Genomic DNA, 16,305 nt, shown 5'->3' on the forward strand with positions numbered 1-16,305 from the left:
GGGATACGCTGGCATGTAGGGAACAGGAGCTGAAGGTACAGAGGGATAAGTAGGGGTACGCTGGCATGTAGGGGAGAGGTGCTGATAGTACAGATGGATGGGTAGGGGTACGCTGGCATGTAGGGGAGAGGTGCTGATTGTACAGAGGGATAAGTAGGGATACGCTGGCATGTAGGGGAGAGGTGCTGATAGTACAGATGGATGGGTAGGGATACGCTGGCATGTAGGGAAGAGGAGCTGATAGTACAGATGGATGAGTTGGGGTATGCTGGCATGTAGGGGAGAGTTGCTGATTGTACAGAGGGATAAGTAGGGGTACGCTGACATGTAGGGGAGAGGTCCTGAGGGAACAGAGGGATAAGTAGGGGTACGCTAGCATGTAGGGGAGAGGTGCTGATTGTACAGAGGGATAAGTAGGGATACGCTGGCATGTAGGGGAGAGGTGCTGATAGTACAGATGGATGGGTAGGGATACGCTGGCATGTAAGGGAGAGGTGCTGATTGTACAGAGGGATAAATAGGGGTACGCTGGCATGTAGGGAAGAGGAGCTGAAGGTACAGAGGGATGGGTAGGGATACGCTGGCATGTAGGGAACAGGAGCTGAAGGTACAGAGGGATAAGTAGGGGTACGCTGGCATGTAGGGGAGAGGTGCTGATAGTACAGATGGATGGGTAGGGGTACGCTGGCATGTAGGGGAGAGGTGCTGATTGTACAGAGGGATAAGAAGGGATACGCTGGCATGTAGGGGAGAGGTGCTGATAGTACAGATGGATGGGTAGGGATACGCTGGCATGTAGGGAAGAGGAGCTGATAGTACAGATGGGTAGGGATACGCTGGCATGTAGGGGAGAGGTCCTGAAGGAACAGAGGGATAAGATGGCGGTACGCTGGCATGTAGGGGAGAGGTGCTGATATTACAGATGGATGGGTAGGGTTATTCTGGCATGTAGGGAATAGGAGCTGAAGGTACAGAGAGATGGGTAGGGGTATGCTGACAGACGGGATGGTAAGGGGTACGCTGGCACGTAGGGAAGAGGTGCTGACAGTAGACGGGATGGTTAGGGGTACACTGGTATGTAGGGAAGAGTAGCTGACAGTAGACGGATGGTTAGGGGTACGCTGGCAGATAGGGGAGAGGAGCGGACGTACAGAGTAGTATTGCCATCAGTATGAGATCCATTCATATAAGTAACCCCTGGATAAAAGGCAGTTGTATTGGCACACGTTTGGACACCAGGTTTGTGTGTGTGGGGGAGGGGTCAGTAGTTGCCTGATGAGCTTGCACTATCATTTATTGGATTGCTGGAAGTATCTAAGATACCTTTACTGAGTTGTCAGCAGTGGGTCTCTCCTCTACTACACATTGCAAAGACAAGAAACAGATGTGGGGGGGGGGGGGGGGGGGGCGGCAGGCCCATGATAACAGCTGTGGGGTGGGGGATCCTGTTTACTGTACAGAAGAATTAACCCCCTCAGTCCATGTGATTAGAGGTTTGTTTAGTAGTGCTTTAAATTTACACTGTCAGTTGTGCGCAAGAGAGAACAGCAAATTAACTGAAGTTTTTATTGATATTTAATCACTTGCTGATTATGACAATATCCACAGATTTATTGGTGAGTAGCGAAAGGAACCAGTTTAAAAACATTTTAGTAACCCCTACTCATCCCTCTGTACCGACAGCTCCTCTCCCCTATATGCTACTGTACCCCTACTCATCCCTCTGTACCGACAGCTCCTCTCCCCTATGTGCTACTGTACCCCTACTCATCCCTCTGTACCGACAGTTCCTCTCCCCTATGTGCTACTGTACCCCTACTCATCCCTCTGTACCGACAGTTCCTCTCCCCAATGTGCTACTGTACCCCTACTCATCCCTCTGTACCGACAGTTCCTCTCCCCTATGTGCTTCTGTACCCCTACTCATCCCTCTGTACCGTCAGCCCCTCTCCCCTATGTGCTATTGTACCCCTACTCATCCCTCTCTACCGACAGCTCCTCTCCCCTATATGCTACTGTACCCCTACTCATCCCTCTGTACCGACAGTTCCTCTCCCCTATGTGCTTCTGTACCCCTACTCATCCCTCTGTACCGTCAGCCCCTCTCCCCTATGTGCTACTGTACCCCTACTCATCCCTCTGTACCGACAGTTCCTCTCCCCTATGTGCTTCTGTACCCCTACTCATCCCTCTGTACCGTCAGCCCCTCTCCCCTATGTGCTATTGTACCCCTACTCATCCCTCTGTACCGACAGTTCCTCTCCCCAATGTGCTACTGTACCCCTACTCATCCCTCTGTACCGACAGCTCCTCTCCCCTATGTGCTACTGTACCCCTACTCATCCCTCTGTACCGACAGCCCCTCTCCCCTATGTGCTACTGTACCCCTACTCATCCCTCTGTACCGACAGCCCCTCTCCCCTATGTGCTACTGTACCCCTACTCATCCCTCTGTACCGACAGCCCCTCTCCCCTATGTGCTACTGTACCCCTACTCATCCCTCTGTACTGACAGCTCCTCTCCCCTATGTGCTACTGTACCCCTACTCATCCCTCTGTACCGACAGCCCCTCTCCCCTATGTGCTACTGTACCCCTACTCATCCCTCTGTACCGACAGCCCCTCTCCCCTATGTGCTATTGTACCCCTACTCATCCCTCTGTACCGTCAGCCCCTCTCCCCTATGTGCTACTGTACCCCTACTCATCCCTCTGTACCGACAGTTCCTCTCCCCTATGTGCTTCTGTACCCCTACTCATCCCTCTGTACCGTCAGCCCCTATGTGCTATTGTACCCCTACTCATCCCTCTGTACCGACAGTTCCTCTCCCCAATGTGCTACTGTACCCCTACTCATCCCTCTGTACCGACAGCTCCTCTCCCCTATGTGCTACTGTACCCCTACTCATCCCTCTGTACCGACAGCTCCTCTCCCCTATGTGCTACTGTACCCCTACTCATCCCTCTGTACCGACAGCCCCTCTCCCCTATGTGCTACTGTACCCCTACTCATCCCTCTGTACTGCCAGCACCTCTCCCCTACATGCCATCGTACCCCCACCCATCCCTCTGTACCGTCAGCACCTCTCCCCTACATGCCAGCCTTTCTTTTCTGGCTTTTAACTTTTGGGGATTATTTTACATTTTATCTCTCTCAAAAATGACTCCCGAGTTGGGTTTCTGTACTTTGGATGCCTAAAGTTTGATATAAATGTGTTAGTGACGGAAGAGTGTCAAGTACTCTAGCCTGACCCCTTACACGTGCCACAGCAAGTATTCTGGTCAGTGGGGTTTGTAGTGATCTGGCCTTGATGATAGTGTAGGGTTTGGTAATGACTGGCCTGGGTGAAAGGTGTGTGTGGGGTGTGCATGGACTGGTCCTTGTGATGGACGGCTCATTGTGAGGGGATGGCACTAACAATGTCTTCATTGGTTATTTATAGTTACTGCACTTTTCTGTTTCCTGCTGGCATTTGACACACTTCCTTGTCTCTTCTCAGGCTTATGAGCTGTCTACCCTGACTGGGACGCAGGTCCTGCTTCTTGTGGCCAGTGAGACGGGGCACGTGTACACCTTTGCCACGCGAAAGCTGCAGCCTATGATCACTAGTGAGACTGGGAAAGCACTAATCCAGACCTGCCTGAACTCTCCGGACTCACCACCACGATCGGACCCCTCCACAGATCAGAGGATGAGTGCCACGGGCTTTGAGGAAACTGATCTCACCTATCAGGTGTCTGAGTCTGACAGCAGCGGGGAGACTAAGGTGAGGGTAGGGGGAGGCAAGAAAGATTTGCTGCTGTGGTGCCAGTGGGTGTGGTTTATGGAAGGGGTGTGGTTTATGGAAGGGGTGTCCTTTTATGTGAGTGGTGTTTGTGTGTGGTTTTTCTTTTGATATACTTAGAGGGACACTTTTCATTGGTATTAAGATTATCATATATAAATAACCACCAACAGATTCCGCAGCGCTGCCCATGGGAACAAGGATAAAAGTACAACTGATAAACAGTACAATAAGAGACAACATTTTACAGACAAATACAAGGGGAGTTGAGGGCCCTATTCCCGTGGGAACTTACAATCTTGATGGGGTGGGAGGATGGGAAACAGAAGGTGGGGACTACAAAGGTGAGAATATTAGGAGATAGTTGAGGGCAACTGGTGGGTAAGTGAAGTTAATTTGTTAATGAGTCGGGTGATAAGCTTCCCTGAACAAAAAGGTCTTTAGGGAACGTTTAAAGGAGGAGAGGTTGGGGGAAATTCTGACGGCTCGAGGAAGTGCGTTCCAGAGGGTTGGTACCGCACAAGAGAATTCCTGTAGTCTGGCATGAGAGGAGGTGATGGTAGAGGACGCAAGAAGCAGGTCATTGGATCTTAGGGGGCGGGCTGGGCTATATTTGTTGAGTGAGGACAGGTAGGGTGGGGCAGCATTGGTGAGGGCTTTGTAGGTCAGGGTCAGAATTTTGAATTTTATTCTGCTGTGAAGGGACTCAGAGGTGCAGCAGAAACAAAGTGTTGAGAGAGGTGGATTAGTCTTGCAGATGCATTTAGAATGGATTGAAGGGGAGAGAGGGAGGCCAGATAGTAAGTTATTACAGTAGTCAAGCCGGGAAATTACCAGGGATTAGCTGTTTAGTAGCTTCAGCACTCGGAAACTGACAAATTTTGGAGATATTGTGTAGGTGGTTGCATCAGGATGAAGAGAGCAATTGGATGTGGGGAATGAAGGACAGATTTGAGTCAAGCGTGACTCCGATACAGTGGACTTGGGGTGATGGGGAGATAGTGGTGCTGCCAAAAGTGATGGAAAAATTAGAAACTGGAGTAAAGTTAGAGGGGGGAATTAGAAGTAGTTCGGTCTTGGACATATTTATTTTTTAGGTGGTGAGAGGCCATCCAGGAGGAAATGCCAGATAAGCAGTCGCTGATGTGAGAATTGACAGAAGGAGAGACTGCAGGGGTGGAAAGGTAGATCTGGGTATCATCAGCATAGAGATGATAGCTGAAGCCATAGCTGTTGATAAGTTTACCCAGTGAAGAAGTGTAAATAGAGAAGAGTAGAGGACCCAGGACAGAGCCTTGAGGTACTCAAACAGAGGCATTGGAGAGGAGGAGTCACCAGCAAAAGAGACGGAGAAGGATCTGTTAGAGAGATAAGAGTGAATCCAGGAGAGGGCAGTGTCACAAAGCCCAAGAGAGCTGAGAGTCCGTAGGAGAAGGGGATGGTTAACAGTGTCAAAGGCAGCAGAGAGGTCAAGTAAGATGAGTATAGAATAGTAGCCTTTGTTTTTAGCAGAAAGGAGATCGCTGGTAACCATGGTGAGGGCAGTCTCATTTGAGTGTTGGGGACGGAAGCCAGATTGCAGGGGGTCGAGCAATGAGTTGGAGGACAGGAAGTGGGTTAGGTGATCAAAAGCTAGTTTTTCAAGGATTTTTGAAGCTAGTGGGAGGAATATGGGGCTGTAGTTTGCAGGAGAGTTAGGGTCAATGGAATGGAGGGTTTTCTCTTCTAAGGTGTATCCAGTCCACGGATCATCCATTACTTGTGGGATATTCTCCTTCCCAACAGGAAGTTGCAAGAGGACACCCACAGCAGAGCTGTCTATATAGCTCCTCCCCTAACTGTCATATCCAGTCATTCTCTTGCAACTCTCGACAAGCATGGAGGTAGTAAGAGAGAAGTGGTGAAACGTAGTTGTTTTTTTCTTCAATCAAAAGTTTGTTATTTTTAAATGGTACCGGAGGTGTACTATTTTTGTCCCAGGCAGAGAAATAGAAGAAGAATCTGCCTGTGATCTCTAATGATCTTAGCAGGTTGTAACTAAGATCCATTGCTGTTCTCACACATAACTGATGAGAGAGTTAACTTCAGCTGGGGAATGGCGTGCAGGTTATCCTGCTATGAGGTATGTGCAGTTAATAATTTTTTCTAGAGATGTAAATGCTATAAAATGCTGCTGATACCAGATTTATGTAAGGTAAGCCTGAATACAGTGATTTAATAGCGACTGGTATCATGCTTACTTGCAGAGGTAATACTCTTATAGATTTTCAATATAAAACGTTTGCTGGCATGTTTAAACGTTTTTATATATGCTTTGGTGATAAAACTTTATTGGGGCCTAGTTTTTTTCCACATGGCTGGCTTAAATTTGCCTAGAAACAATTCCTTTGGCTTTCCACTGTTTAGACATGAGTGGGAGGGGCCTAATTTAGCGTTTTATTGCACAGTAACTTTTGCAGACTGAGACATCCAGCTTCCTCCAGGAGTCCCCTGAATGCTATAGGACATCTCTAAAGGGCTCTTAGGCTTTCCAAAGTCGTTTGTTTGGGAAGGTAGGGCCACAGCAGAGCTGTGGCAGTTTGTTGTGACTGTTAAAAAAAAAAAGTCTATAGTTTTTTTTTATCCGTTTTTTGAACTAAGGGGTTAATCATTCATTTGCAAGTGGGTGCAATGCTCTGTTAGCTTATTATACACACTGTAAAAATTTCGTTTGATTTACTGCTTTTTTTTCACTGTTTTTCAAATTCTGACCTTTTTTTATTTTTCTTAAAGGCACAGTACCGTTTTTATTTTTTGCTTGTTAACTTGATTTAAAGTGTTTTCCAAGCTTGCTGGTCTCATTGCTAGTCTGTTTAAAGATGTCTGACATAGAAGAAACTCCTTGTTCATTATATTTAGAAACCATGGTGGAACCCCCTCTTAGAATGTGTACCAAATGTACTCATTTCACTTTAAGTAATAAAGATCATATTCTGTCTTTAAAAAATTTATCACCAGAGGAATCTGACGAGGGGGAAGTTAAGCCGACTAACTCGCCCCACGTGTCGGACCCTTTGACTCCCGCTCAAGGGACTCACGCTCAAGTGGCGCCAAGTACATTTCATGTTTCTGACGAGGGGAAGAGCAGCAGCCTCCAGAAAGGATTACAGCTTATTCTACTAGAGCTGTGGCTTCCACATGGGCCTTTAAAAATGAGGCCTCTGTTGAACAGATTTGCAAGGCGGCGACTTGGTCTTCGCTTCATACCTTTTCAAAATTCTATAAATTTGATACTTTTGCTTCTTCGGAGGCTATTTTTGGGAGAGAGGTTTTACAGGCAGTGGTACCTTCCGTTTAAGTACCTGCCTTGTCCCTCCCTTCATCCGTGTACTTTAGCTTTGGTATTGATATCCCACAAGTAATGGATGAACCGTGGACTGGATACACCTTTACAAGAGAAAACATAATTTATGCTTACCTGATAAATTTCTTTCTTGTGGTGTATCCAGTCCACGGCCCGCCCTGTCACTTTAAGGCAGGTGTTTTTTATTTTTAAACTACAGTCACCACTGCACCCTATAGTTTCTCCTTTCTCTTGCTTGTCTTCGGTCGAATGACTGGGAGTGGCAGTTAGGGGAGGAGCTATATAGACAGCTCTGCTGTGGGTGTCCTCTTGCAACTTCCTGTTGGGAAGGAGAATATCCCACAAGTAATGGATGATCCGTAGACTGGATACACCACAAGAGAAATAAATTTATCAGGTAAGCATAAATTATGTTTTTTGAGGATGGGGATGACCTTTGCATGTTTGAAGGAGGCAGGGAATGAGCCGTTAGAAAGGGATAGGTTAAATATAAGAGTTAGAGGCGGAGTGAGGGTGGGAGACAGAAAAGGTATTGGATGTGAAGGAATAGGGTCGAGTGGGCAGGTAGTGAGGAAGACAATAGGGAAGCCACTTCACTCTGTGGTTGGTAGGAGGGTGCAGAGAGCGGCAGAGGAGGTGATTGGAAGCGAAGTTAGGAGATTACAGGCTTGTGTTGGGATGTTTCTTTCGATGGTAAGACTTATTGAAAAAGTAGTCAGCCAGGTCTTGAGCGCTGAATGCAGGTGGGTAGAGGAGAGATTTGAAAATGGAGAAGAGTCTTTTAGGGTTTAAGGAGTGAGTGGATATAAGAGAAAAGTAGGTTTGCTTAGCTAGGTGAAGGGCAGAGGTGTAAGAGTAGAGAATGAATTTATAGTGCATGAAATTAGGTTCAGAGCGGGATTTCCTCCAAGCACGTTCAGCAGTGCGGGAGCATTTTTGCAGGTGGCGTGTTTGCTGGGAGTGCCAGGGCTGTAGCTGACGAAGTGGGGCTTTGCGAAGTTGGGGAGGAGCGAGAGGGTATTGTTGTGGGTTATAGCAAGGTCAGGGCAGGATATCGTGGAAGTGTGGGGGAGGCGCATTTGAATAAGGTTGGGGAGGGTCTACAGTGTGCAGATTTCTACAGGTGTGCTGGCGAGGGGGGGGGGGGGAGTAGGTTTAGCCTGTATATTAAGATTGAAGGTGAGCAGATGGTGGTCTGAGATGGGAAATAGGCGACAGGCAACATCAGAGAGAGAGCAGAGATAGAATACCAGATCAATAGTGTCCATCACGGTGGGTAGGGAATAGGGTGGATTGTGAGAGGCCGAGGGAGTTAGTGAGTGAGAGAAGTTTAGAGGCAGCAGGGGCAGATAGGTTATCAATGGGGATGTTCAAATCCCCTAGGATTAGAGCAGGTGTATTTGTAGAGAGAAATTAAGGAAGCCAGGCAGCAAAATTGTCAAGGAATTGGGAGGTTGGTCCAGGGGGGCGATAGATAATTGACACCCTGAGGGAGAGGGGGGAGAACAGGTGGATGCAGTGGACTTCAAAGGAAGAAAAGGAGAGAGATGGAAATGGGACTAGGTACTGATAGGAGCAGGAGGGGGAGAGTAAGATGCCAACACCACCACTGTGTCTCTCACCTGGCCTAGGTGTGGCTAAAGTGAAGACAATGGAAGCAGTGTCAGAAGATGATAGCCAGGTTTCAGTAATTGCTAAAAAGTTGAAAGCATTGGAAACAAACAGGTCATGAACAGTTGTAAGTTTGTTACAGACGGATCGAGCCTTCCAGAGGGCACAGGAAAAGAGGGGATAAGCGCTGTGTGTTAATAGAGAAGAGATTGTTGGTATTGCGTGACTTAGAGATTTTTTGCAGTGTGAGACAGAGCGAGAGTGTAAAAGTGTGGTGATTGCTGCAGGTCCAGGGTTAGGAGAGACATCACCAGCAGCAAGCAGTAGTAGCAGTGAGAGTGACAGAAGGTGAGAGTGAGACTTGTAGGAGCGCGTATGATTAGACACAGGAGAGACATCACCAGCAGCAAGCAGTAGTAGCAGTGAGAGTGACAGAAAGTGAGAGTGAGACTTGTAGGAGCGCGTATGATTAGACACAGGAGAGACGTCACCAGCAGCAAGCAGTAGTAGCAGTGAGAGTGACAGAAGGTGAGAGTGAGACTTGTAGGAGCACGTATGATTAGACACAGGAGAGACATCACCAGCAGCAAGCAGTAGTAGCAGTGAGAGTGACAGAAGGTGAGAGTGAGACTTGTAGGACCGTGTATAATTATACACAGGAGAGACATCACCAGCAGCAAGCAGTAGTAGCAGTGAGAGTGACAGAAGGTGAGAGTGAGACTTGTAGGAGCAGCTGTGATTAGACACAGGAGAGACGTCACCAGCAGCAAGCAGTAGTAGCAGTGAGAGTGACAGAAGGTGAGAGTGAGACTTGTAGGAGCGTGTATGATTAGACACAGGAGAGACGTCACCAGCAGCAAGCAGTAGTAGCAGTGTGAGTGACAGAAGGTGACAGTGAGACTTGTAGGAGCACGTATGATTAGACACAGGAGAGACGTCACCAGCACCAAGCAGTAGTAGCAGTGAGAGTGAGACTTGTAGGAGCGTGTATGATTAGACACAGGAGAGATGTCACCAGCAGCAAGCAGTAGTAGCAGTGAGAGTGACAGAAGGTGAGAGTGAGACTTGTAGGAGCAGTTGTGATTAGACACAGGAGAGACATCACCAGCAGCAAGCAGTAGTAGCAGTGAGAGTGACAGAAAGTGAGAGTGAGACTTGTAGGAGCGGTTGTGATTAGACACAGGAGAGACATCACCAGCAGCAAGCAGTAGTAGCAGTGAGAGTGACAGAAAGTGAGAGTGAGACTTGTAGGAGCGGTTGTGATTAGACACAGGAGAGACATCACCAGCAGCAAGCAGTAGTAGCAGTGAGAGTGACAGAAAGTGAGAGTGAGACTTGTAGGAGCGTGTATGATTAGACACAGGAGAGACATCACCAGCAGCAAGCAGTAGTAGCAGTGTGAGTGACAGAAGGTGACAGTGAGACTTGTAGGAGCGCGTATGATTATACACAGGAGAGACGTCACCAGCAGCAAGCAGTAGTAGCAGTGAGAGTGACAGAAGGTGAGAGTGAGACTTGTAGGAGCAGTTGTGATTAGACACAGGAGAGACATCACCAGCAGCAAGCAGTAGTAGCAGTGAGAGTGACAGAAAGTGAGAGTGAGACTTGTAGGAGCGGTTGTGATTAGACACAGGAGAGACGTCACCAGCAGCAAGCAGTAGTAGCAGTGAGAGTGACAGAAGGTGAGAGTGAGACTTGTAGGAGCGGTTGTGATTAGACACAGGAGAGACGTCGCCAGCAGCAAGCAGTAGTAGCAGTGAGAGTGACAGAAGGTGAGAGTGAGACTTGTAGGAGCGGCTGTGATTAGACACAGGAGAGACATCACCAGCAGCAAGCAGTAGTAGCAGTGAGAGTGACAGAAGGTGAGAGTGAGACTTGTAGGAACGGGTATGATTAGACACAGGAGAGACATCACCAGCAGCAAGCAGTAGTAGCAGTGAGAGTGACAGAAGGTGAGAGTGAGACTTGTAGGAGTGCGTATGATTAGACACAGGAGAGACGTCACCAGCAGCAAGCAGTAGTAGCAGTGAGAGTGACAGAAGGTGAGAGTGAGACTTGTAGGAGCGCGTATGATTAGACACAGGAGAGACATCACCAGCAGCAAGCAGTAGTAGTAGTGAGAGTGACAGAAGGTGAGAGTGATACTTGTAGGACCGTGTATGATTAGGCACAGGAGAGACGTCACCAGCAGCAAGCAGTAGTAACAGTGAGAGTGACAGAAGGTGAGAGTGAGACTTGTAGGAGCGTGTATGATTAGACACAGGAGAGACATCACCAGCAGCAAGCAGTAGTAGCAGTGAGAGTGACAGAAGGTGAGAGTGAGACTTGTAGGACCGTGTATAATTATACACAGGAGAGACATCACCAGCAGCAAGCAGTAGTAGCAGTGAGAGTGACAGAAGGTGAGAGTGAGACTTGTAGGACCGTGTATAATTATACACAGGAGAGACATCACCAGCAGCAAGCAGTAGTAGCAGTGAGAGTGACAGAAGGTGAGAGTGAGACTTGTAGGAGCGGCTGTGATTAGACACAGGAGAGATGTCACCAGCAGCAAGCAGTAGTAACAGTGAGAGTGACAGAAGGTGAGAGTGAGACTTGTAGGAGCGCGTATGATTAGACACAGGAGAGACATCACCAGCAGCAAGCAGTAGTAGCAGTGAGAGTGACAGAAGGTGAGAGTGAGACTTGTAGGACCGTGTATAATTATACACAGGAGAGACATCACCAGCAGCAAGCAGTAGTAGCAGTGAGAGTGACAGAAGGTGAGAGTGAGACTTGTAGGAGCGGCTGTGATTAGACACAGGAGAGACGTCACCAGCAGCAAGCAGTAGTAGCAGTGAGAGTGAGACTTGTAGGAGCGCGTATGATTAGACACAGGAGAGACATCACCAGCAGCAAGCAGTAGTAGCAGTGAGAGTGAGACTTGTAGGAGCGGCTGTGATTAGACACAGGAGAGACATCACCAGCAGCAAGCAGTAGTAGCAGTGAGAGTGAGACTTGTAGGAGCGCGTATGATTAGACACAGGAGAGACATCACCAGCAGCAAGCAGTAGTAGCAGTGAGAGTGACAGAAGGTGAGAGTGAGACTTGTAGGAGCGCGTATGATTAGACACAGGAGAGACATCACCAGCAGCAAGCAGTAGTAGCAGTGAGAGTGACAGAAGGTGAGAGTGAGACTTGTAGGAGCGGCTGTGATTAGACACAGGAGAGATGTCACCAGCAGCAAGCAGTAGTAGTAGTGAGAGTGACAGAAGGTGAGAGTGAGACTTGTAGGAGCGCGTATGATTAGACACAGGAGAGACATCACCAGCAGCAAGCAGTAGTAGTAGTGAGAGTGACAGAAGGTGAGAGTGAGACTTGTAGGAGCGCGTATGATTAGACACAGGAGAGACATCACCAGCAGCAAGCAGTAGTAGTAGTGAGAGTGACAGAAGGTGAGAGTGAGACTTGTAGGAGCGCGTATGACTAGACATAGGAGAGACATCACCAGCAGCAAGCAGTAGTAGCAGTGAGAGTGACAGAAGGTGAGAGTGAGACTCGTAGGAGCGGGTATGACTAGACACAGGAGAGACATCACCAGCAGCAAGCAGTAGTAGCAGTGAGAGTGAGACTTGTAGGAGCGCGTATGACTAGACATAGGAGAGACATCACCAGCAGCAAGCAGTAGTAGCAGTGAGAGTGACAGAAGGTGAGAGTGAGACTTGTAGGAGCGCGTATGACTAGACATAGGAGAGACATCACCAGCAGCAAGCAGTAGTAGCAGTGAGAGTGACAGAAGGTGAGAGTGAGACTTGTAGGAGCGCGTATGATTAGACACAGGAGAGATGTCACCAGCAGCAAGCAGTAGTAGCAGTGAGAGTGACAGAAGGTGAGAGTGAGACTTGTAGGAGCAGTTGTGATTAGACACAGGAGAGACATCACCAGCAGCAAGCAGTAGTAGCAGTGAGAGTGACAGTAGGTGAGAGTGAGACTTGTAGGAGCAGTTGTGATTAGACACAGGAGAGACATCACCAGCAGCAAGCAGTAGTAGCAGTGAGAGTGACAGAAGGTGAGAGTGAGACTTGTAGGAGCAGTTGTGATTAGACACAGGAGAGACATCACCAGCAGCAAGCAGTAGTAGCAGTGAGAGTGACAGTAGGTGAGAGTGAGACTTGTAGGAGCAGCTATGATTAGACACAGGAGAGACATCACCAGCAGCAAGCAGTAGTAGCAGTGAGAGTGACAGAAGGTGAGAGTGAGACTTGTAGGAGCGCCTATGATTAGACACAGGAGAGACATCACCAGCAGCAAGCAGTAGTAGCAGTGAGAGTGACAGGAGGTGAGAGTGAGACTTGTAGGAGCGGCTGTGATTAGACACAGGAGAGACATCACCAGCAGCAAGCAGTAGTAGCAGTGAGAGTGACAGAAGGTGAGAGTGAGACTTGTAGGAGCGGGTATAATTATACACAGGAGAGACATCACCAGCAGCAAGCAGTAGTAGCAGTGAGAGTGACAGAAGGTGAGAGTGAGACTTGTAGGAGCGGCTGTGATTAGACACAGGAGAGACATCACCAGCAGCAAGCAGTAGTAGCAGTGAGAGTGACAGAAGGTGAGAGTGAGACTTGTAGGAGCAGCTGTGATTAGACACAGGAGAGACGTCACCAGCAGCAAGCAGTAGTAGCAGTGAGAGTGACAGAAGGTGAGAGTGAGACTTGTAGGAGCGTGTATGATTAGACACAGGAGAGATGTCACCAGCAGCAAGCAGTAGTAGCAGTGACAGTGAGACTTGTAGGAGCGTGTATGATTAGACACAGGAGAGACATCACCAGCAGCAAGCAGTAGTAGCAGTGAGAGTGACAGAAGGTGAGAGTGAGACTTGTAGGAGCGTGTATGATTAGACACAGGAGAGACGTCGCCAGCAGCAAGCAGTAGTAGCAGTGAGAGTGACAGAAGGTGAGAGTGAGACTTGTAGGACCGTGTATAATTATACACAGGAGAGACATCACCAGCAGCAAGCAGTAGTAGCAGTGAGAGTGACAGAAGGTGAGAGTGAGACTTGTAGGAGCGGCTGTGATTAGACACAGGAGAGACATCACCAGCAGCAAGCAGTAGTAGCAGTGAGAGTGACAGAAGGTGAGAGTGAGACTTGTAGGAGCGCGTATGATTAGACACAGGAGAGACATCACCAGCAGCAAACAGTAGTAGCAGTGAGAGTGACAGAAGGTGAGAGTGAGACTTGTAGGAGCGGCTGTGATTAGACACAGGAGAGACATCGCCAGCAGCAAGCAGTAGTAGCAGTGAGAGTGAGACTTGTAGGAGCGGGTAAGATTAGACACAGGAGAGATGTCACCAGCAGCAAGCAGTAGTAGCAGTGAGAGTGACAGAAGGTGAGAGTGAGACTTGTAGGAGCGCGTATGATTAGACACAGGAGAGACATCACCAGCAGCAAGCAGTAGTAGTAGTGAGAGTGAGACTTGTAGGAGCGCGTATGATTAGACATAGGAGAGACATCACCAGCAGCAAGCAGTAGTAGCAGTGAGAGTGACAGAAGGTGAGAGTGAGACTTGTATGAGCGCGTATGATTAGATACAGGAGAGACATCACCAGCAGCAAGCAGTAGTAGCAGTGAGAGTGACAGAAGGTGAGAGTGAGACTTGTATGAGCGCGTATGATTAGATACAGGAGAGACATCACCAGCAGCAAGCAGTAGTAGCAGTGAGAGTGACAGAAGGTGAGAGTGAGACTTGTAGGAGCGCGTATGACTAGACACAGGAGAGACGTCACCAGCAGCAAGCAGTAGTAGCAGTGAGAGTGACAGAAGGTGAGAGTGAGACTTGTAGGAGCGTGTATGATTAGACACAGGAGAGACGTCACCAGCAGCAAGCAGTAGTAGCAGTGAGAGTGAGACTTGTAGGAGCGCGTATGACTAGACACAGGAGAGACATCACCAGCAGCAAGCAGTAGTAGCAGTGAGAGTGACAGAAGGTGAGAGTGAGACTTGTAGGAGCGTGTATGATTAGACACAGGAAAGACATCACCAGCAGCAAGCAGTAGTAGCAGTGAGAGTGACAGAAGGTGAGAGTGAGACTTGTAGGAGCGGCTGTGATTAGACACAGGAGAGACATCACCAGCAGCAAGCAGTAGTAGCAGTGAGAGTGACATAAGGTGAGAGTGAGACTTTATAGGAGCGCGTATGATTAGACACAGGAGAGATGTCACCAGCAGCAAGCAGTAGTAGCAGTGAGAGTGACAGAAGGTGAGAGTGAGACTTGTAGGACCGTGTATGATTAGACACAGGAGAGACATCACCAGCAGCAAGCAGTAGTAGCAGTGACAGAAGGTGAGAGTGAGACTTGTAGGAGCGGGTATGATTAGACACAGGAGAGACATCACCAGCAGCAAGCAGTAGTAGCAGTGAGAGTGACAGGAGGTGAGAGGGGGACTTGTAGGAGCGGGTATGATTAGACACAGGAGAGACATCACCAGCAGCAAGCAGTAGTAGCAGTGACAGAAGGTGAGAGTGAGACTTGTAGGACCGTGTATGATTAGACACAGGAGAGACATCACCAGCAGCAAGCAGTAGTAGCAGTGAGAGAGACAGAAGGTGAGAGTGAGATTTGTAGGAGCGGGTATGACTAGAAATAGGAGAGACATCACCAGCAGCAAGCAGTAGTAGCAGTGAGAGTGACAGAAGGTGAGAGTGAGACTTGTAGGACCGTGTATGATTAGACACAGGAGAGACGTCACCAGCAGCAAGCAGTAGTAGCAGTGAGAGTGACAGAAGGTGAGAGTGAGACTTGTAGGGGCGCGTATGACTAGACACAGGAGAGACATCACCAGCAGCAAGCAGTAGTAGCAGTGAGAGAGACAGAAGGTGAGAGTGAGATTTGTAGGAGCGGGTATGACTAGACATAGGAGAGACATCACCAGCAGCAAGCAGTAGTAGCAGTGAGAGTGACAGAAGGTGAGAGTGAGACCTGTAGGAGCGGGTATGATTAGACACAGGAGAGACATCACCAGCAGCAAGCAGTAGTAGCAGTGAGAGTGACAGAAGGTGAGAGTGAGACTTGTAGGAGTGCGTATGATTAGACACAGGAGAGACATCACCAGCAGCAAGCAGTAGTAGCAGTGAGAGTGACAGAAGGTGAGAGTGAGACTTGTAGGAGCGGCTGTGATTAGACACAGGAGAGACATCACCAGCAGCAAGCAGTAGTAGCAGTGAGAGTGACAGAAGGTGACAGTGAGACTTGTAGGAGCGCGTATGATTATACACAGGAGAGACATCACCAGCAGCAAGCAGTAGTAGCAGTGAGAGTGACAGAAGGTGAAAGTGAGACTTGTAGGAGTGCGTATGATTAGACACAGGAGAGACATCACCAGCAGCAAGCAGTAGTAGCAGTGAGAGTGACAGAAGGTGAGAGTGAGACTTGTAGGAGCGGCTGTGATTAGACACAGGAGAGACATCACCAGCAGCAAGCAGTAGTAGCAGTGAGAGTGACAGAAGGTGACAGTGAGACTTGTAGGAGCGCGTATGATTAGACACAGGAGAGACGTCACCAGCAGCAAGCAGTAGTAGCAGTGACAGAAG

At 48.6% G+C, this 16,305-nt stretch overlaps 1 protein-coding gene across 3 annotated transcripts in view; it reads left to right on the plus strand.

Annotated features, from left to right (window-relative positions):
* Positions 1-16,305, plus strand: part of SRF (serum response factor) — a 135,902-nt gene that overhangs the window by 8,508 nt on the left and 111,089 nt on the right. For 2 of the 3 annotated variants that reach the window (XR_008402140.1, XM_053712772.1), the window contains exon 2: positions 3,500-3,766. Coding sequence is in view for 2 of the 3 variants with exons in the window: in XM_053712772.1 (XP_053568747.1) it covers positions 3,500-3,766 (267 nt within the window). In the remaining variant the exon portion in view is untranslated. The remainder of the gene's footprint in view (positions 1-3,499; positions 3,767-16,305) is intronic. The other variant, XM_053712773.1, reaches the window with a different exon arrangement.

The sequence above is a fragment of the Bombina bombina genome, chromosome 4 (genome assembly GCF_027579735.1).
Source record: "Bombina bombina isolate aBomBom1 chromosome 4, aBomBom1.pri, whole genome shotgun sequence".
NCBI lineage: Eukaryota > Metazoa > Chordata > Amphibia > Anura > Bombinatoridae > Bombina > Bombina bombina.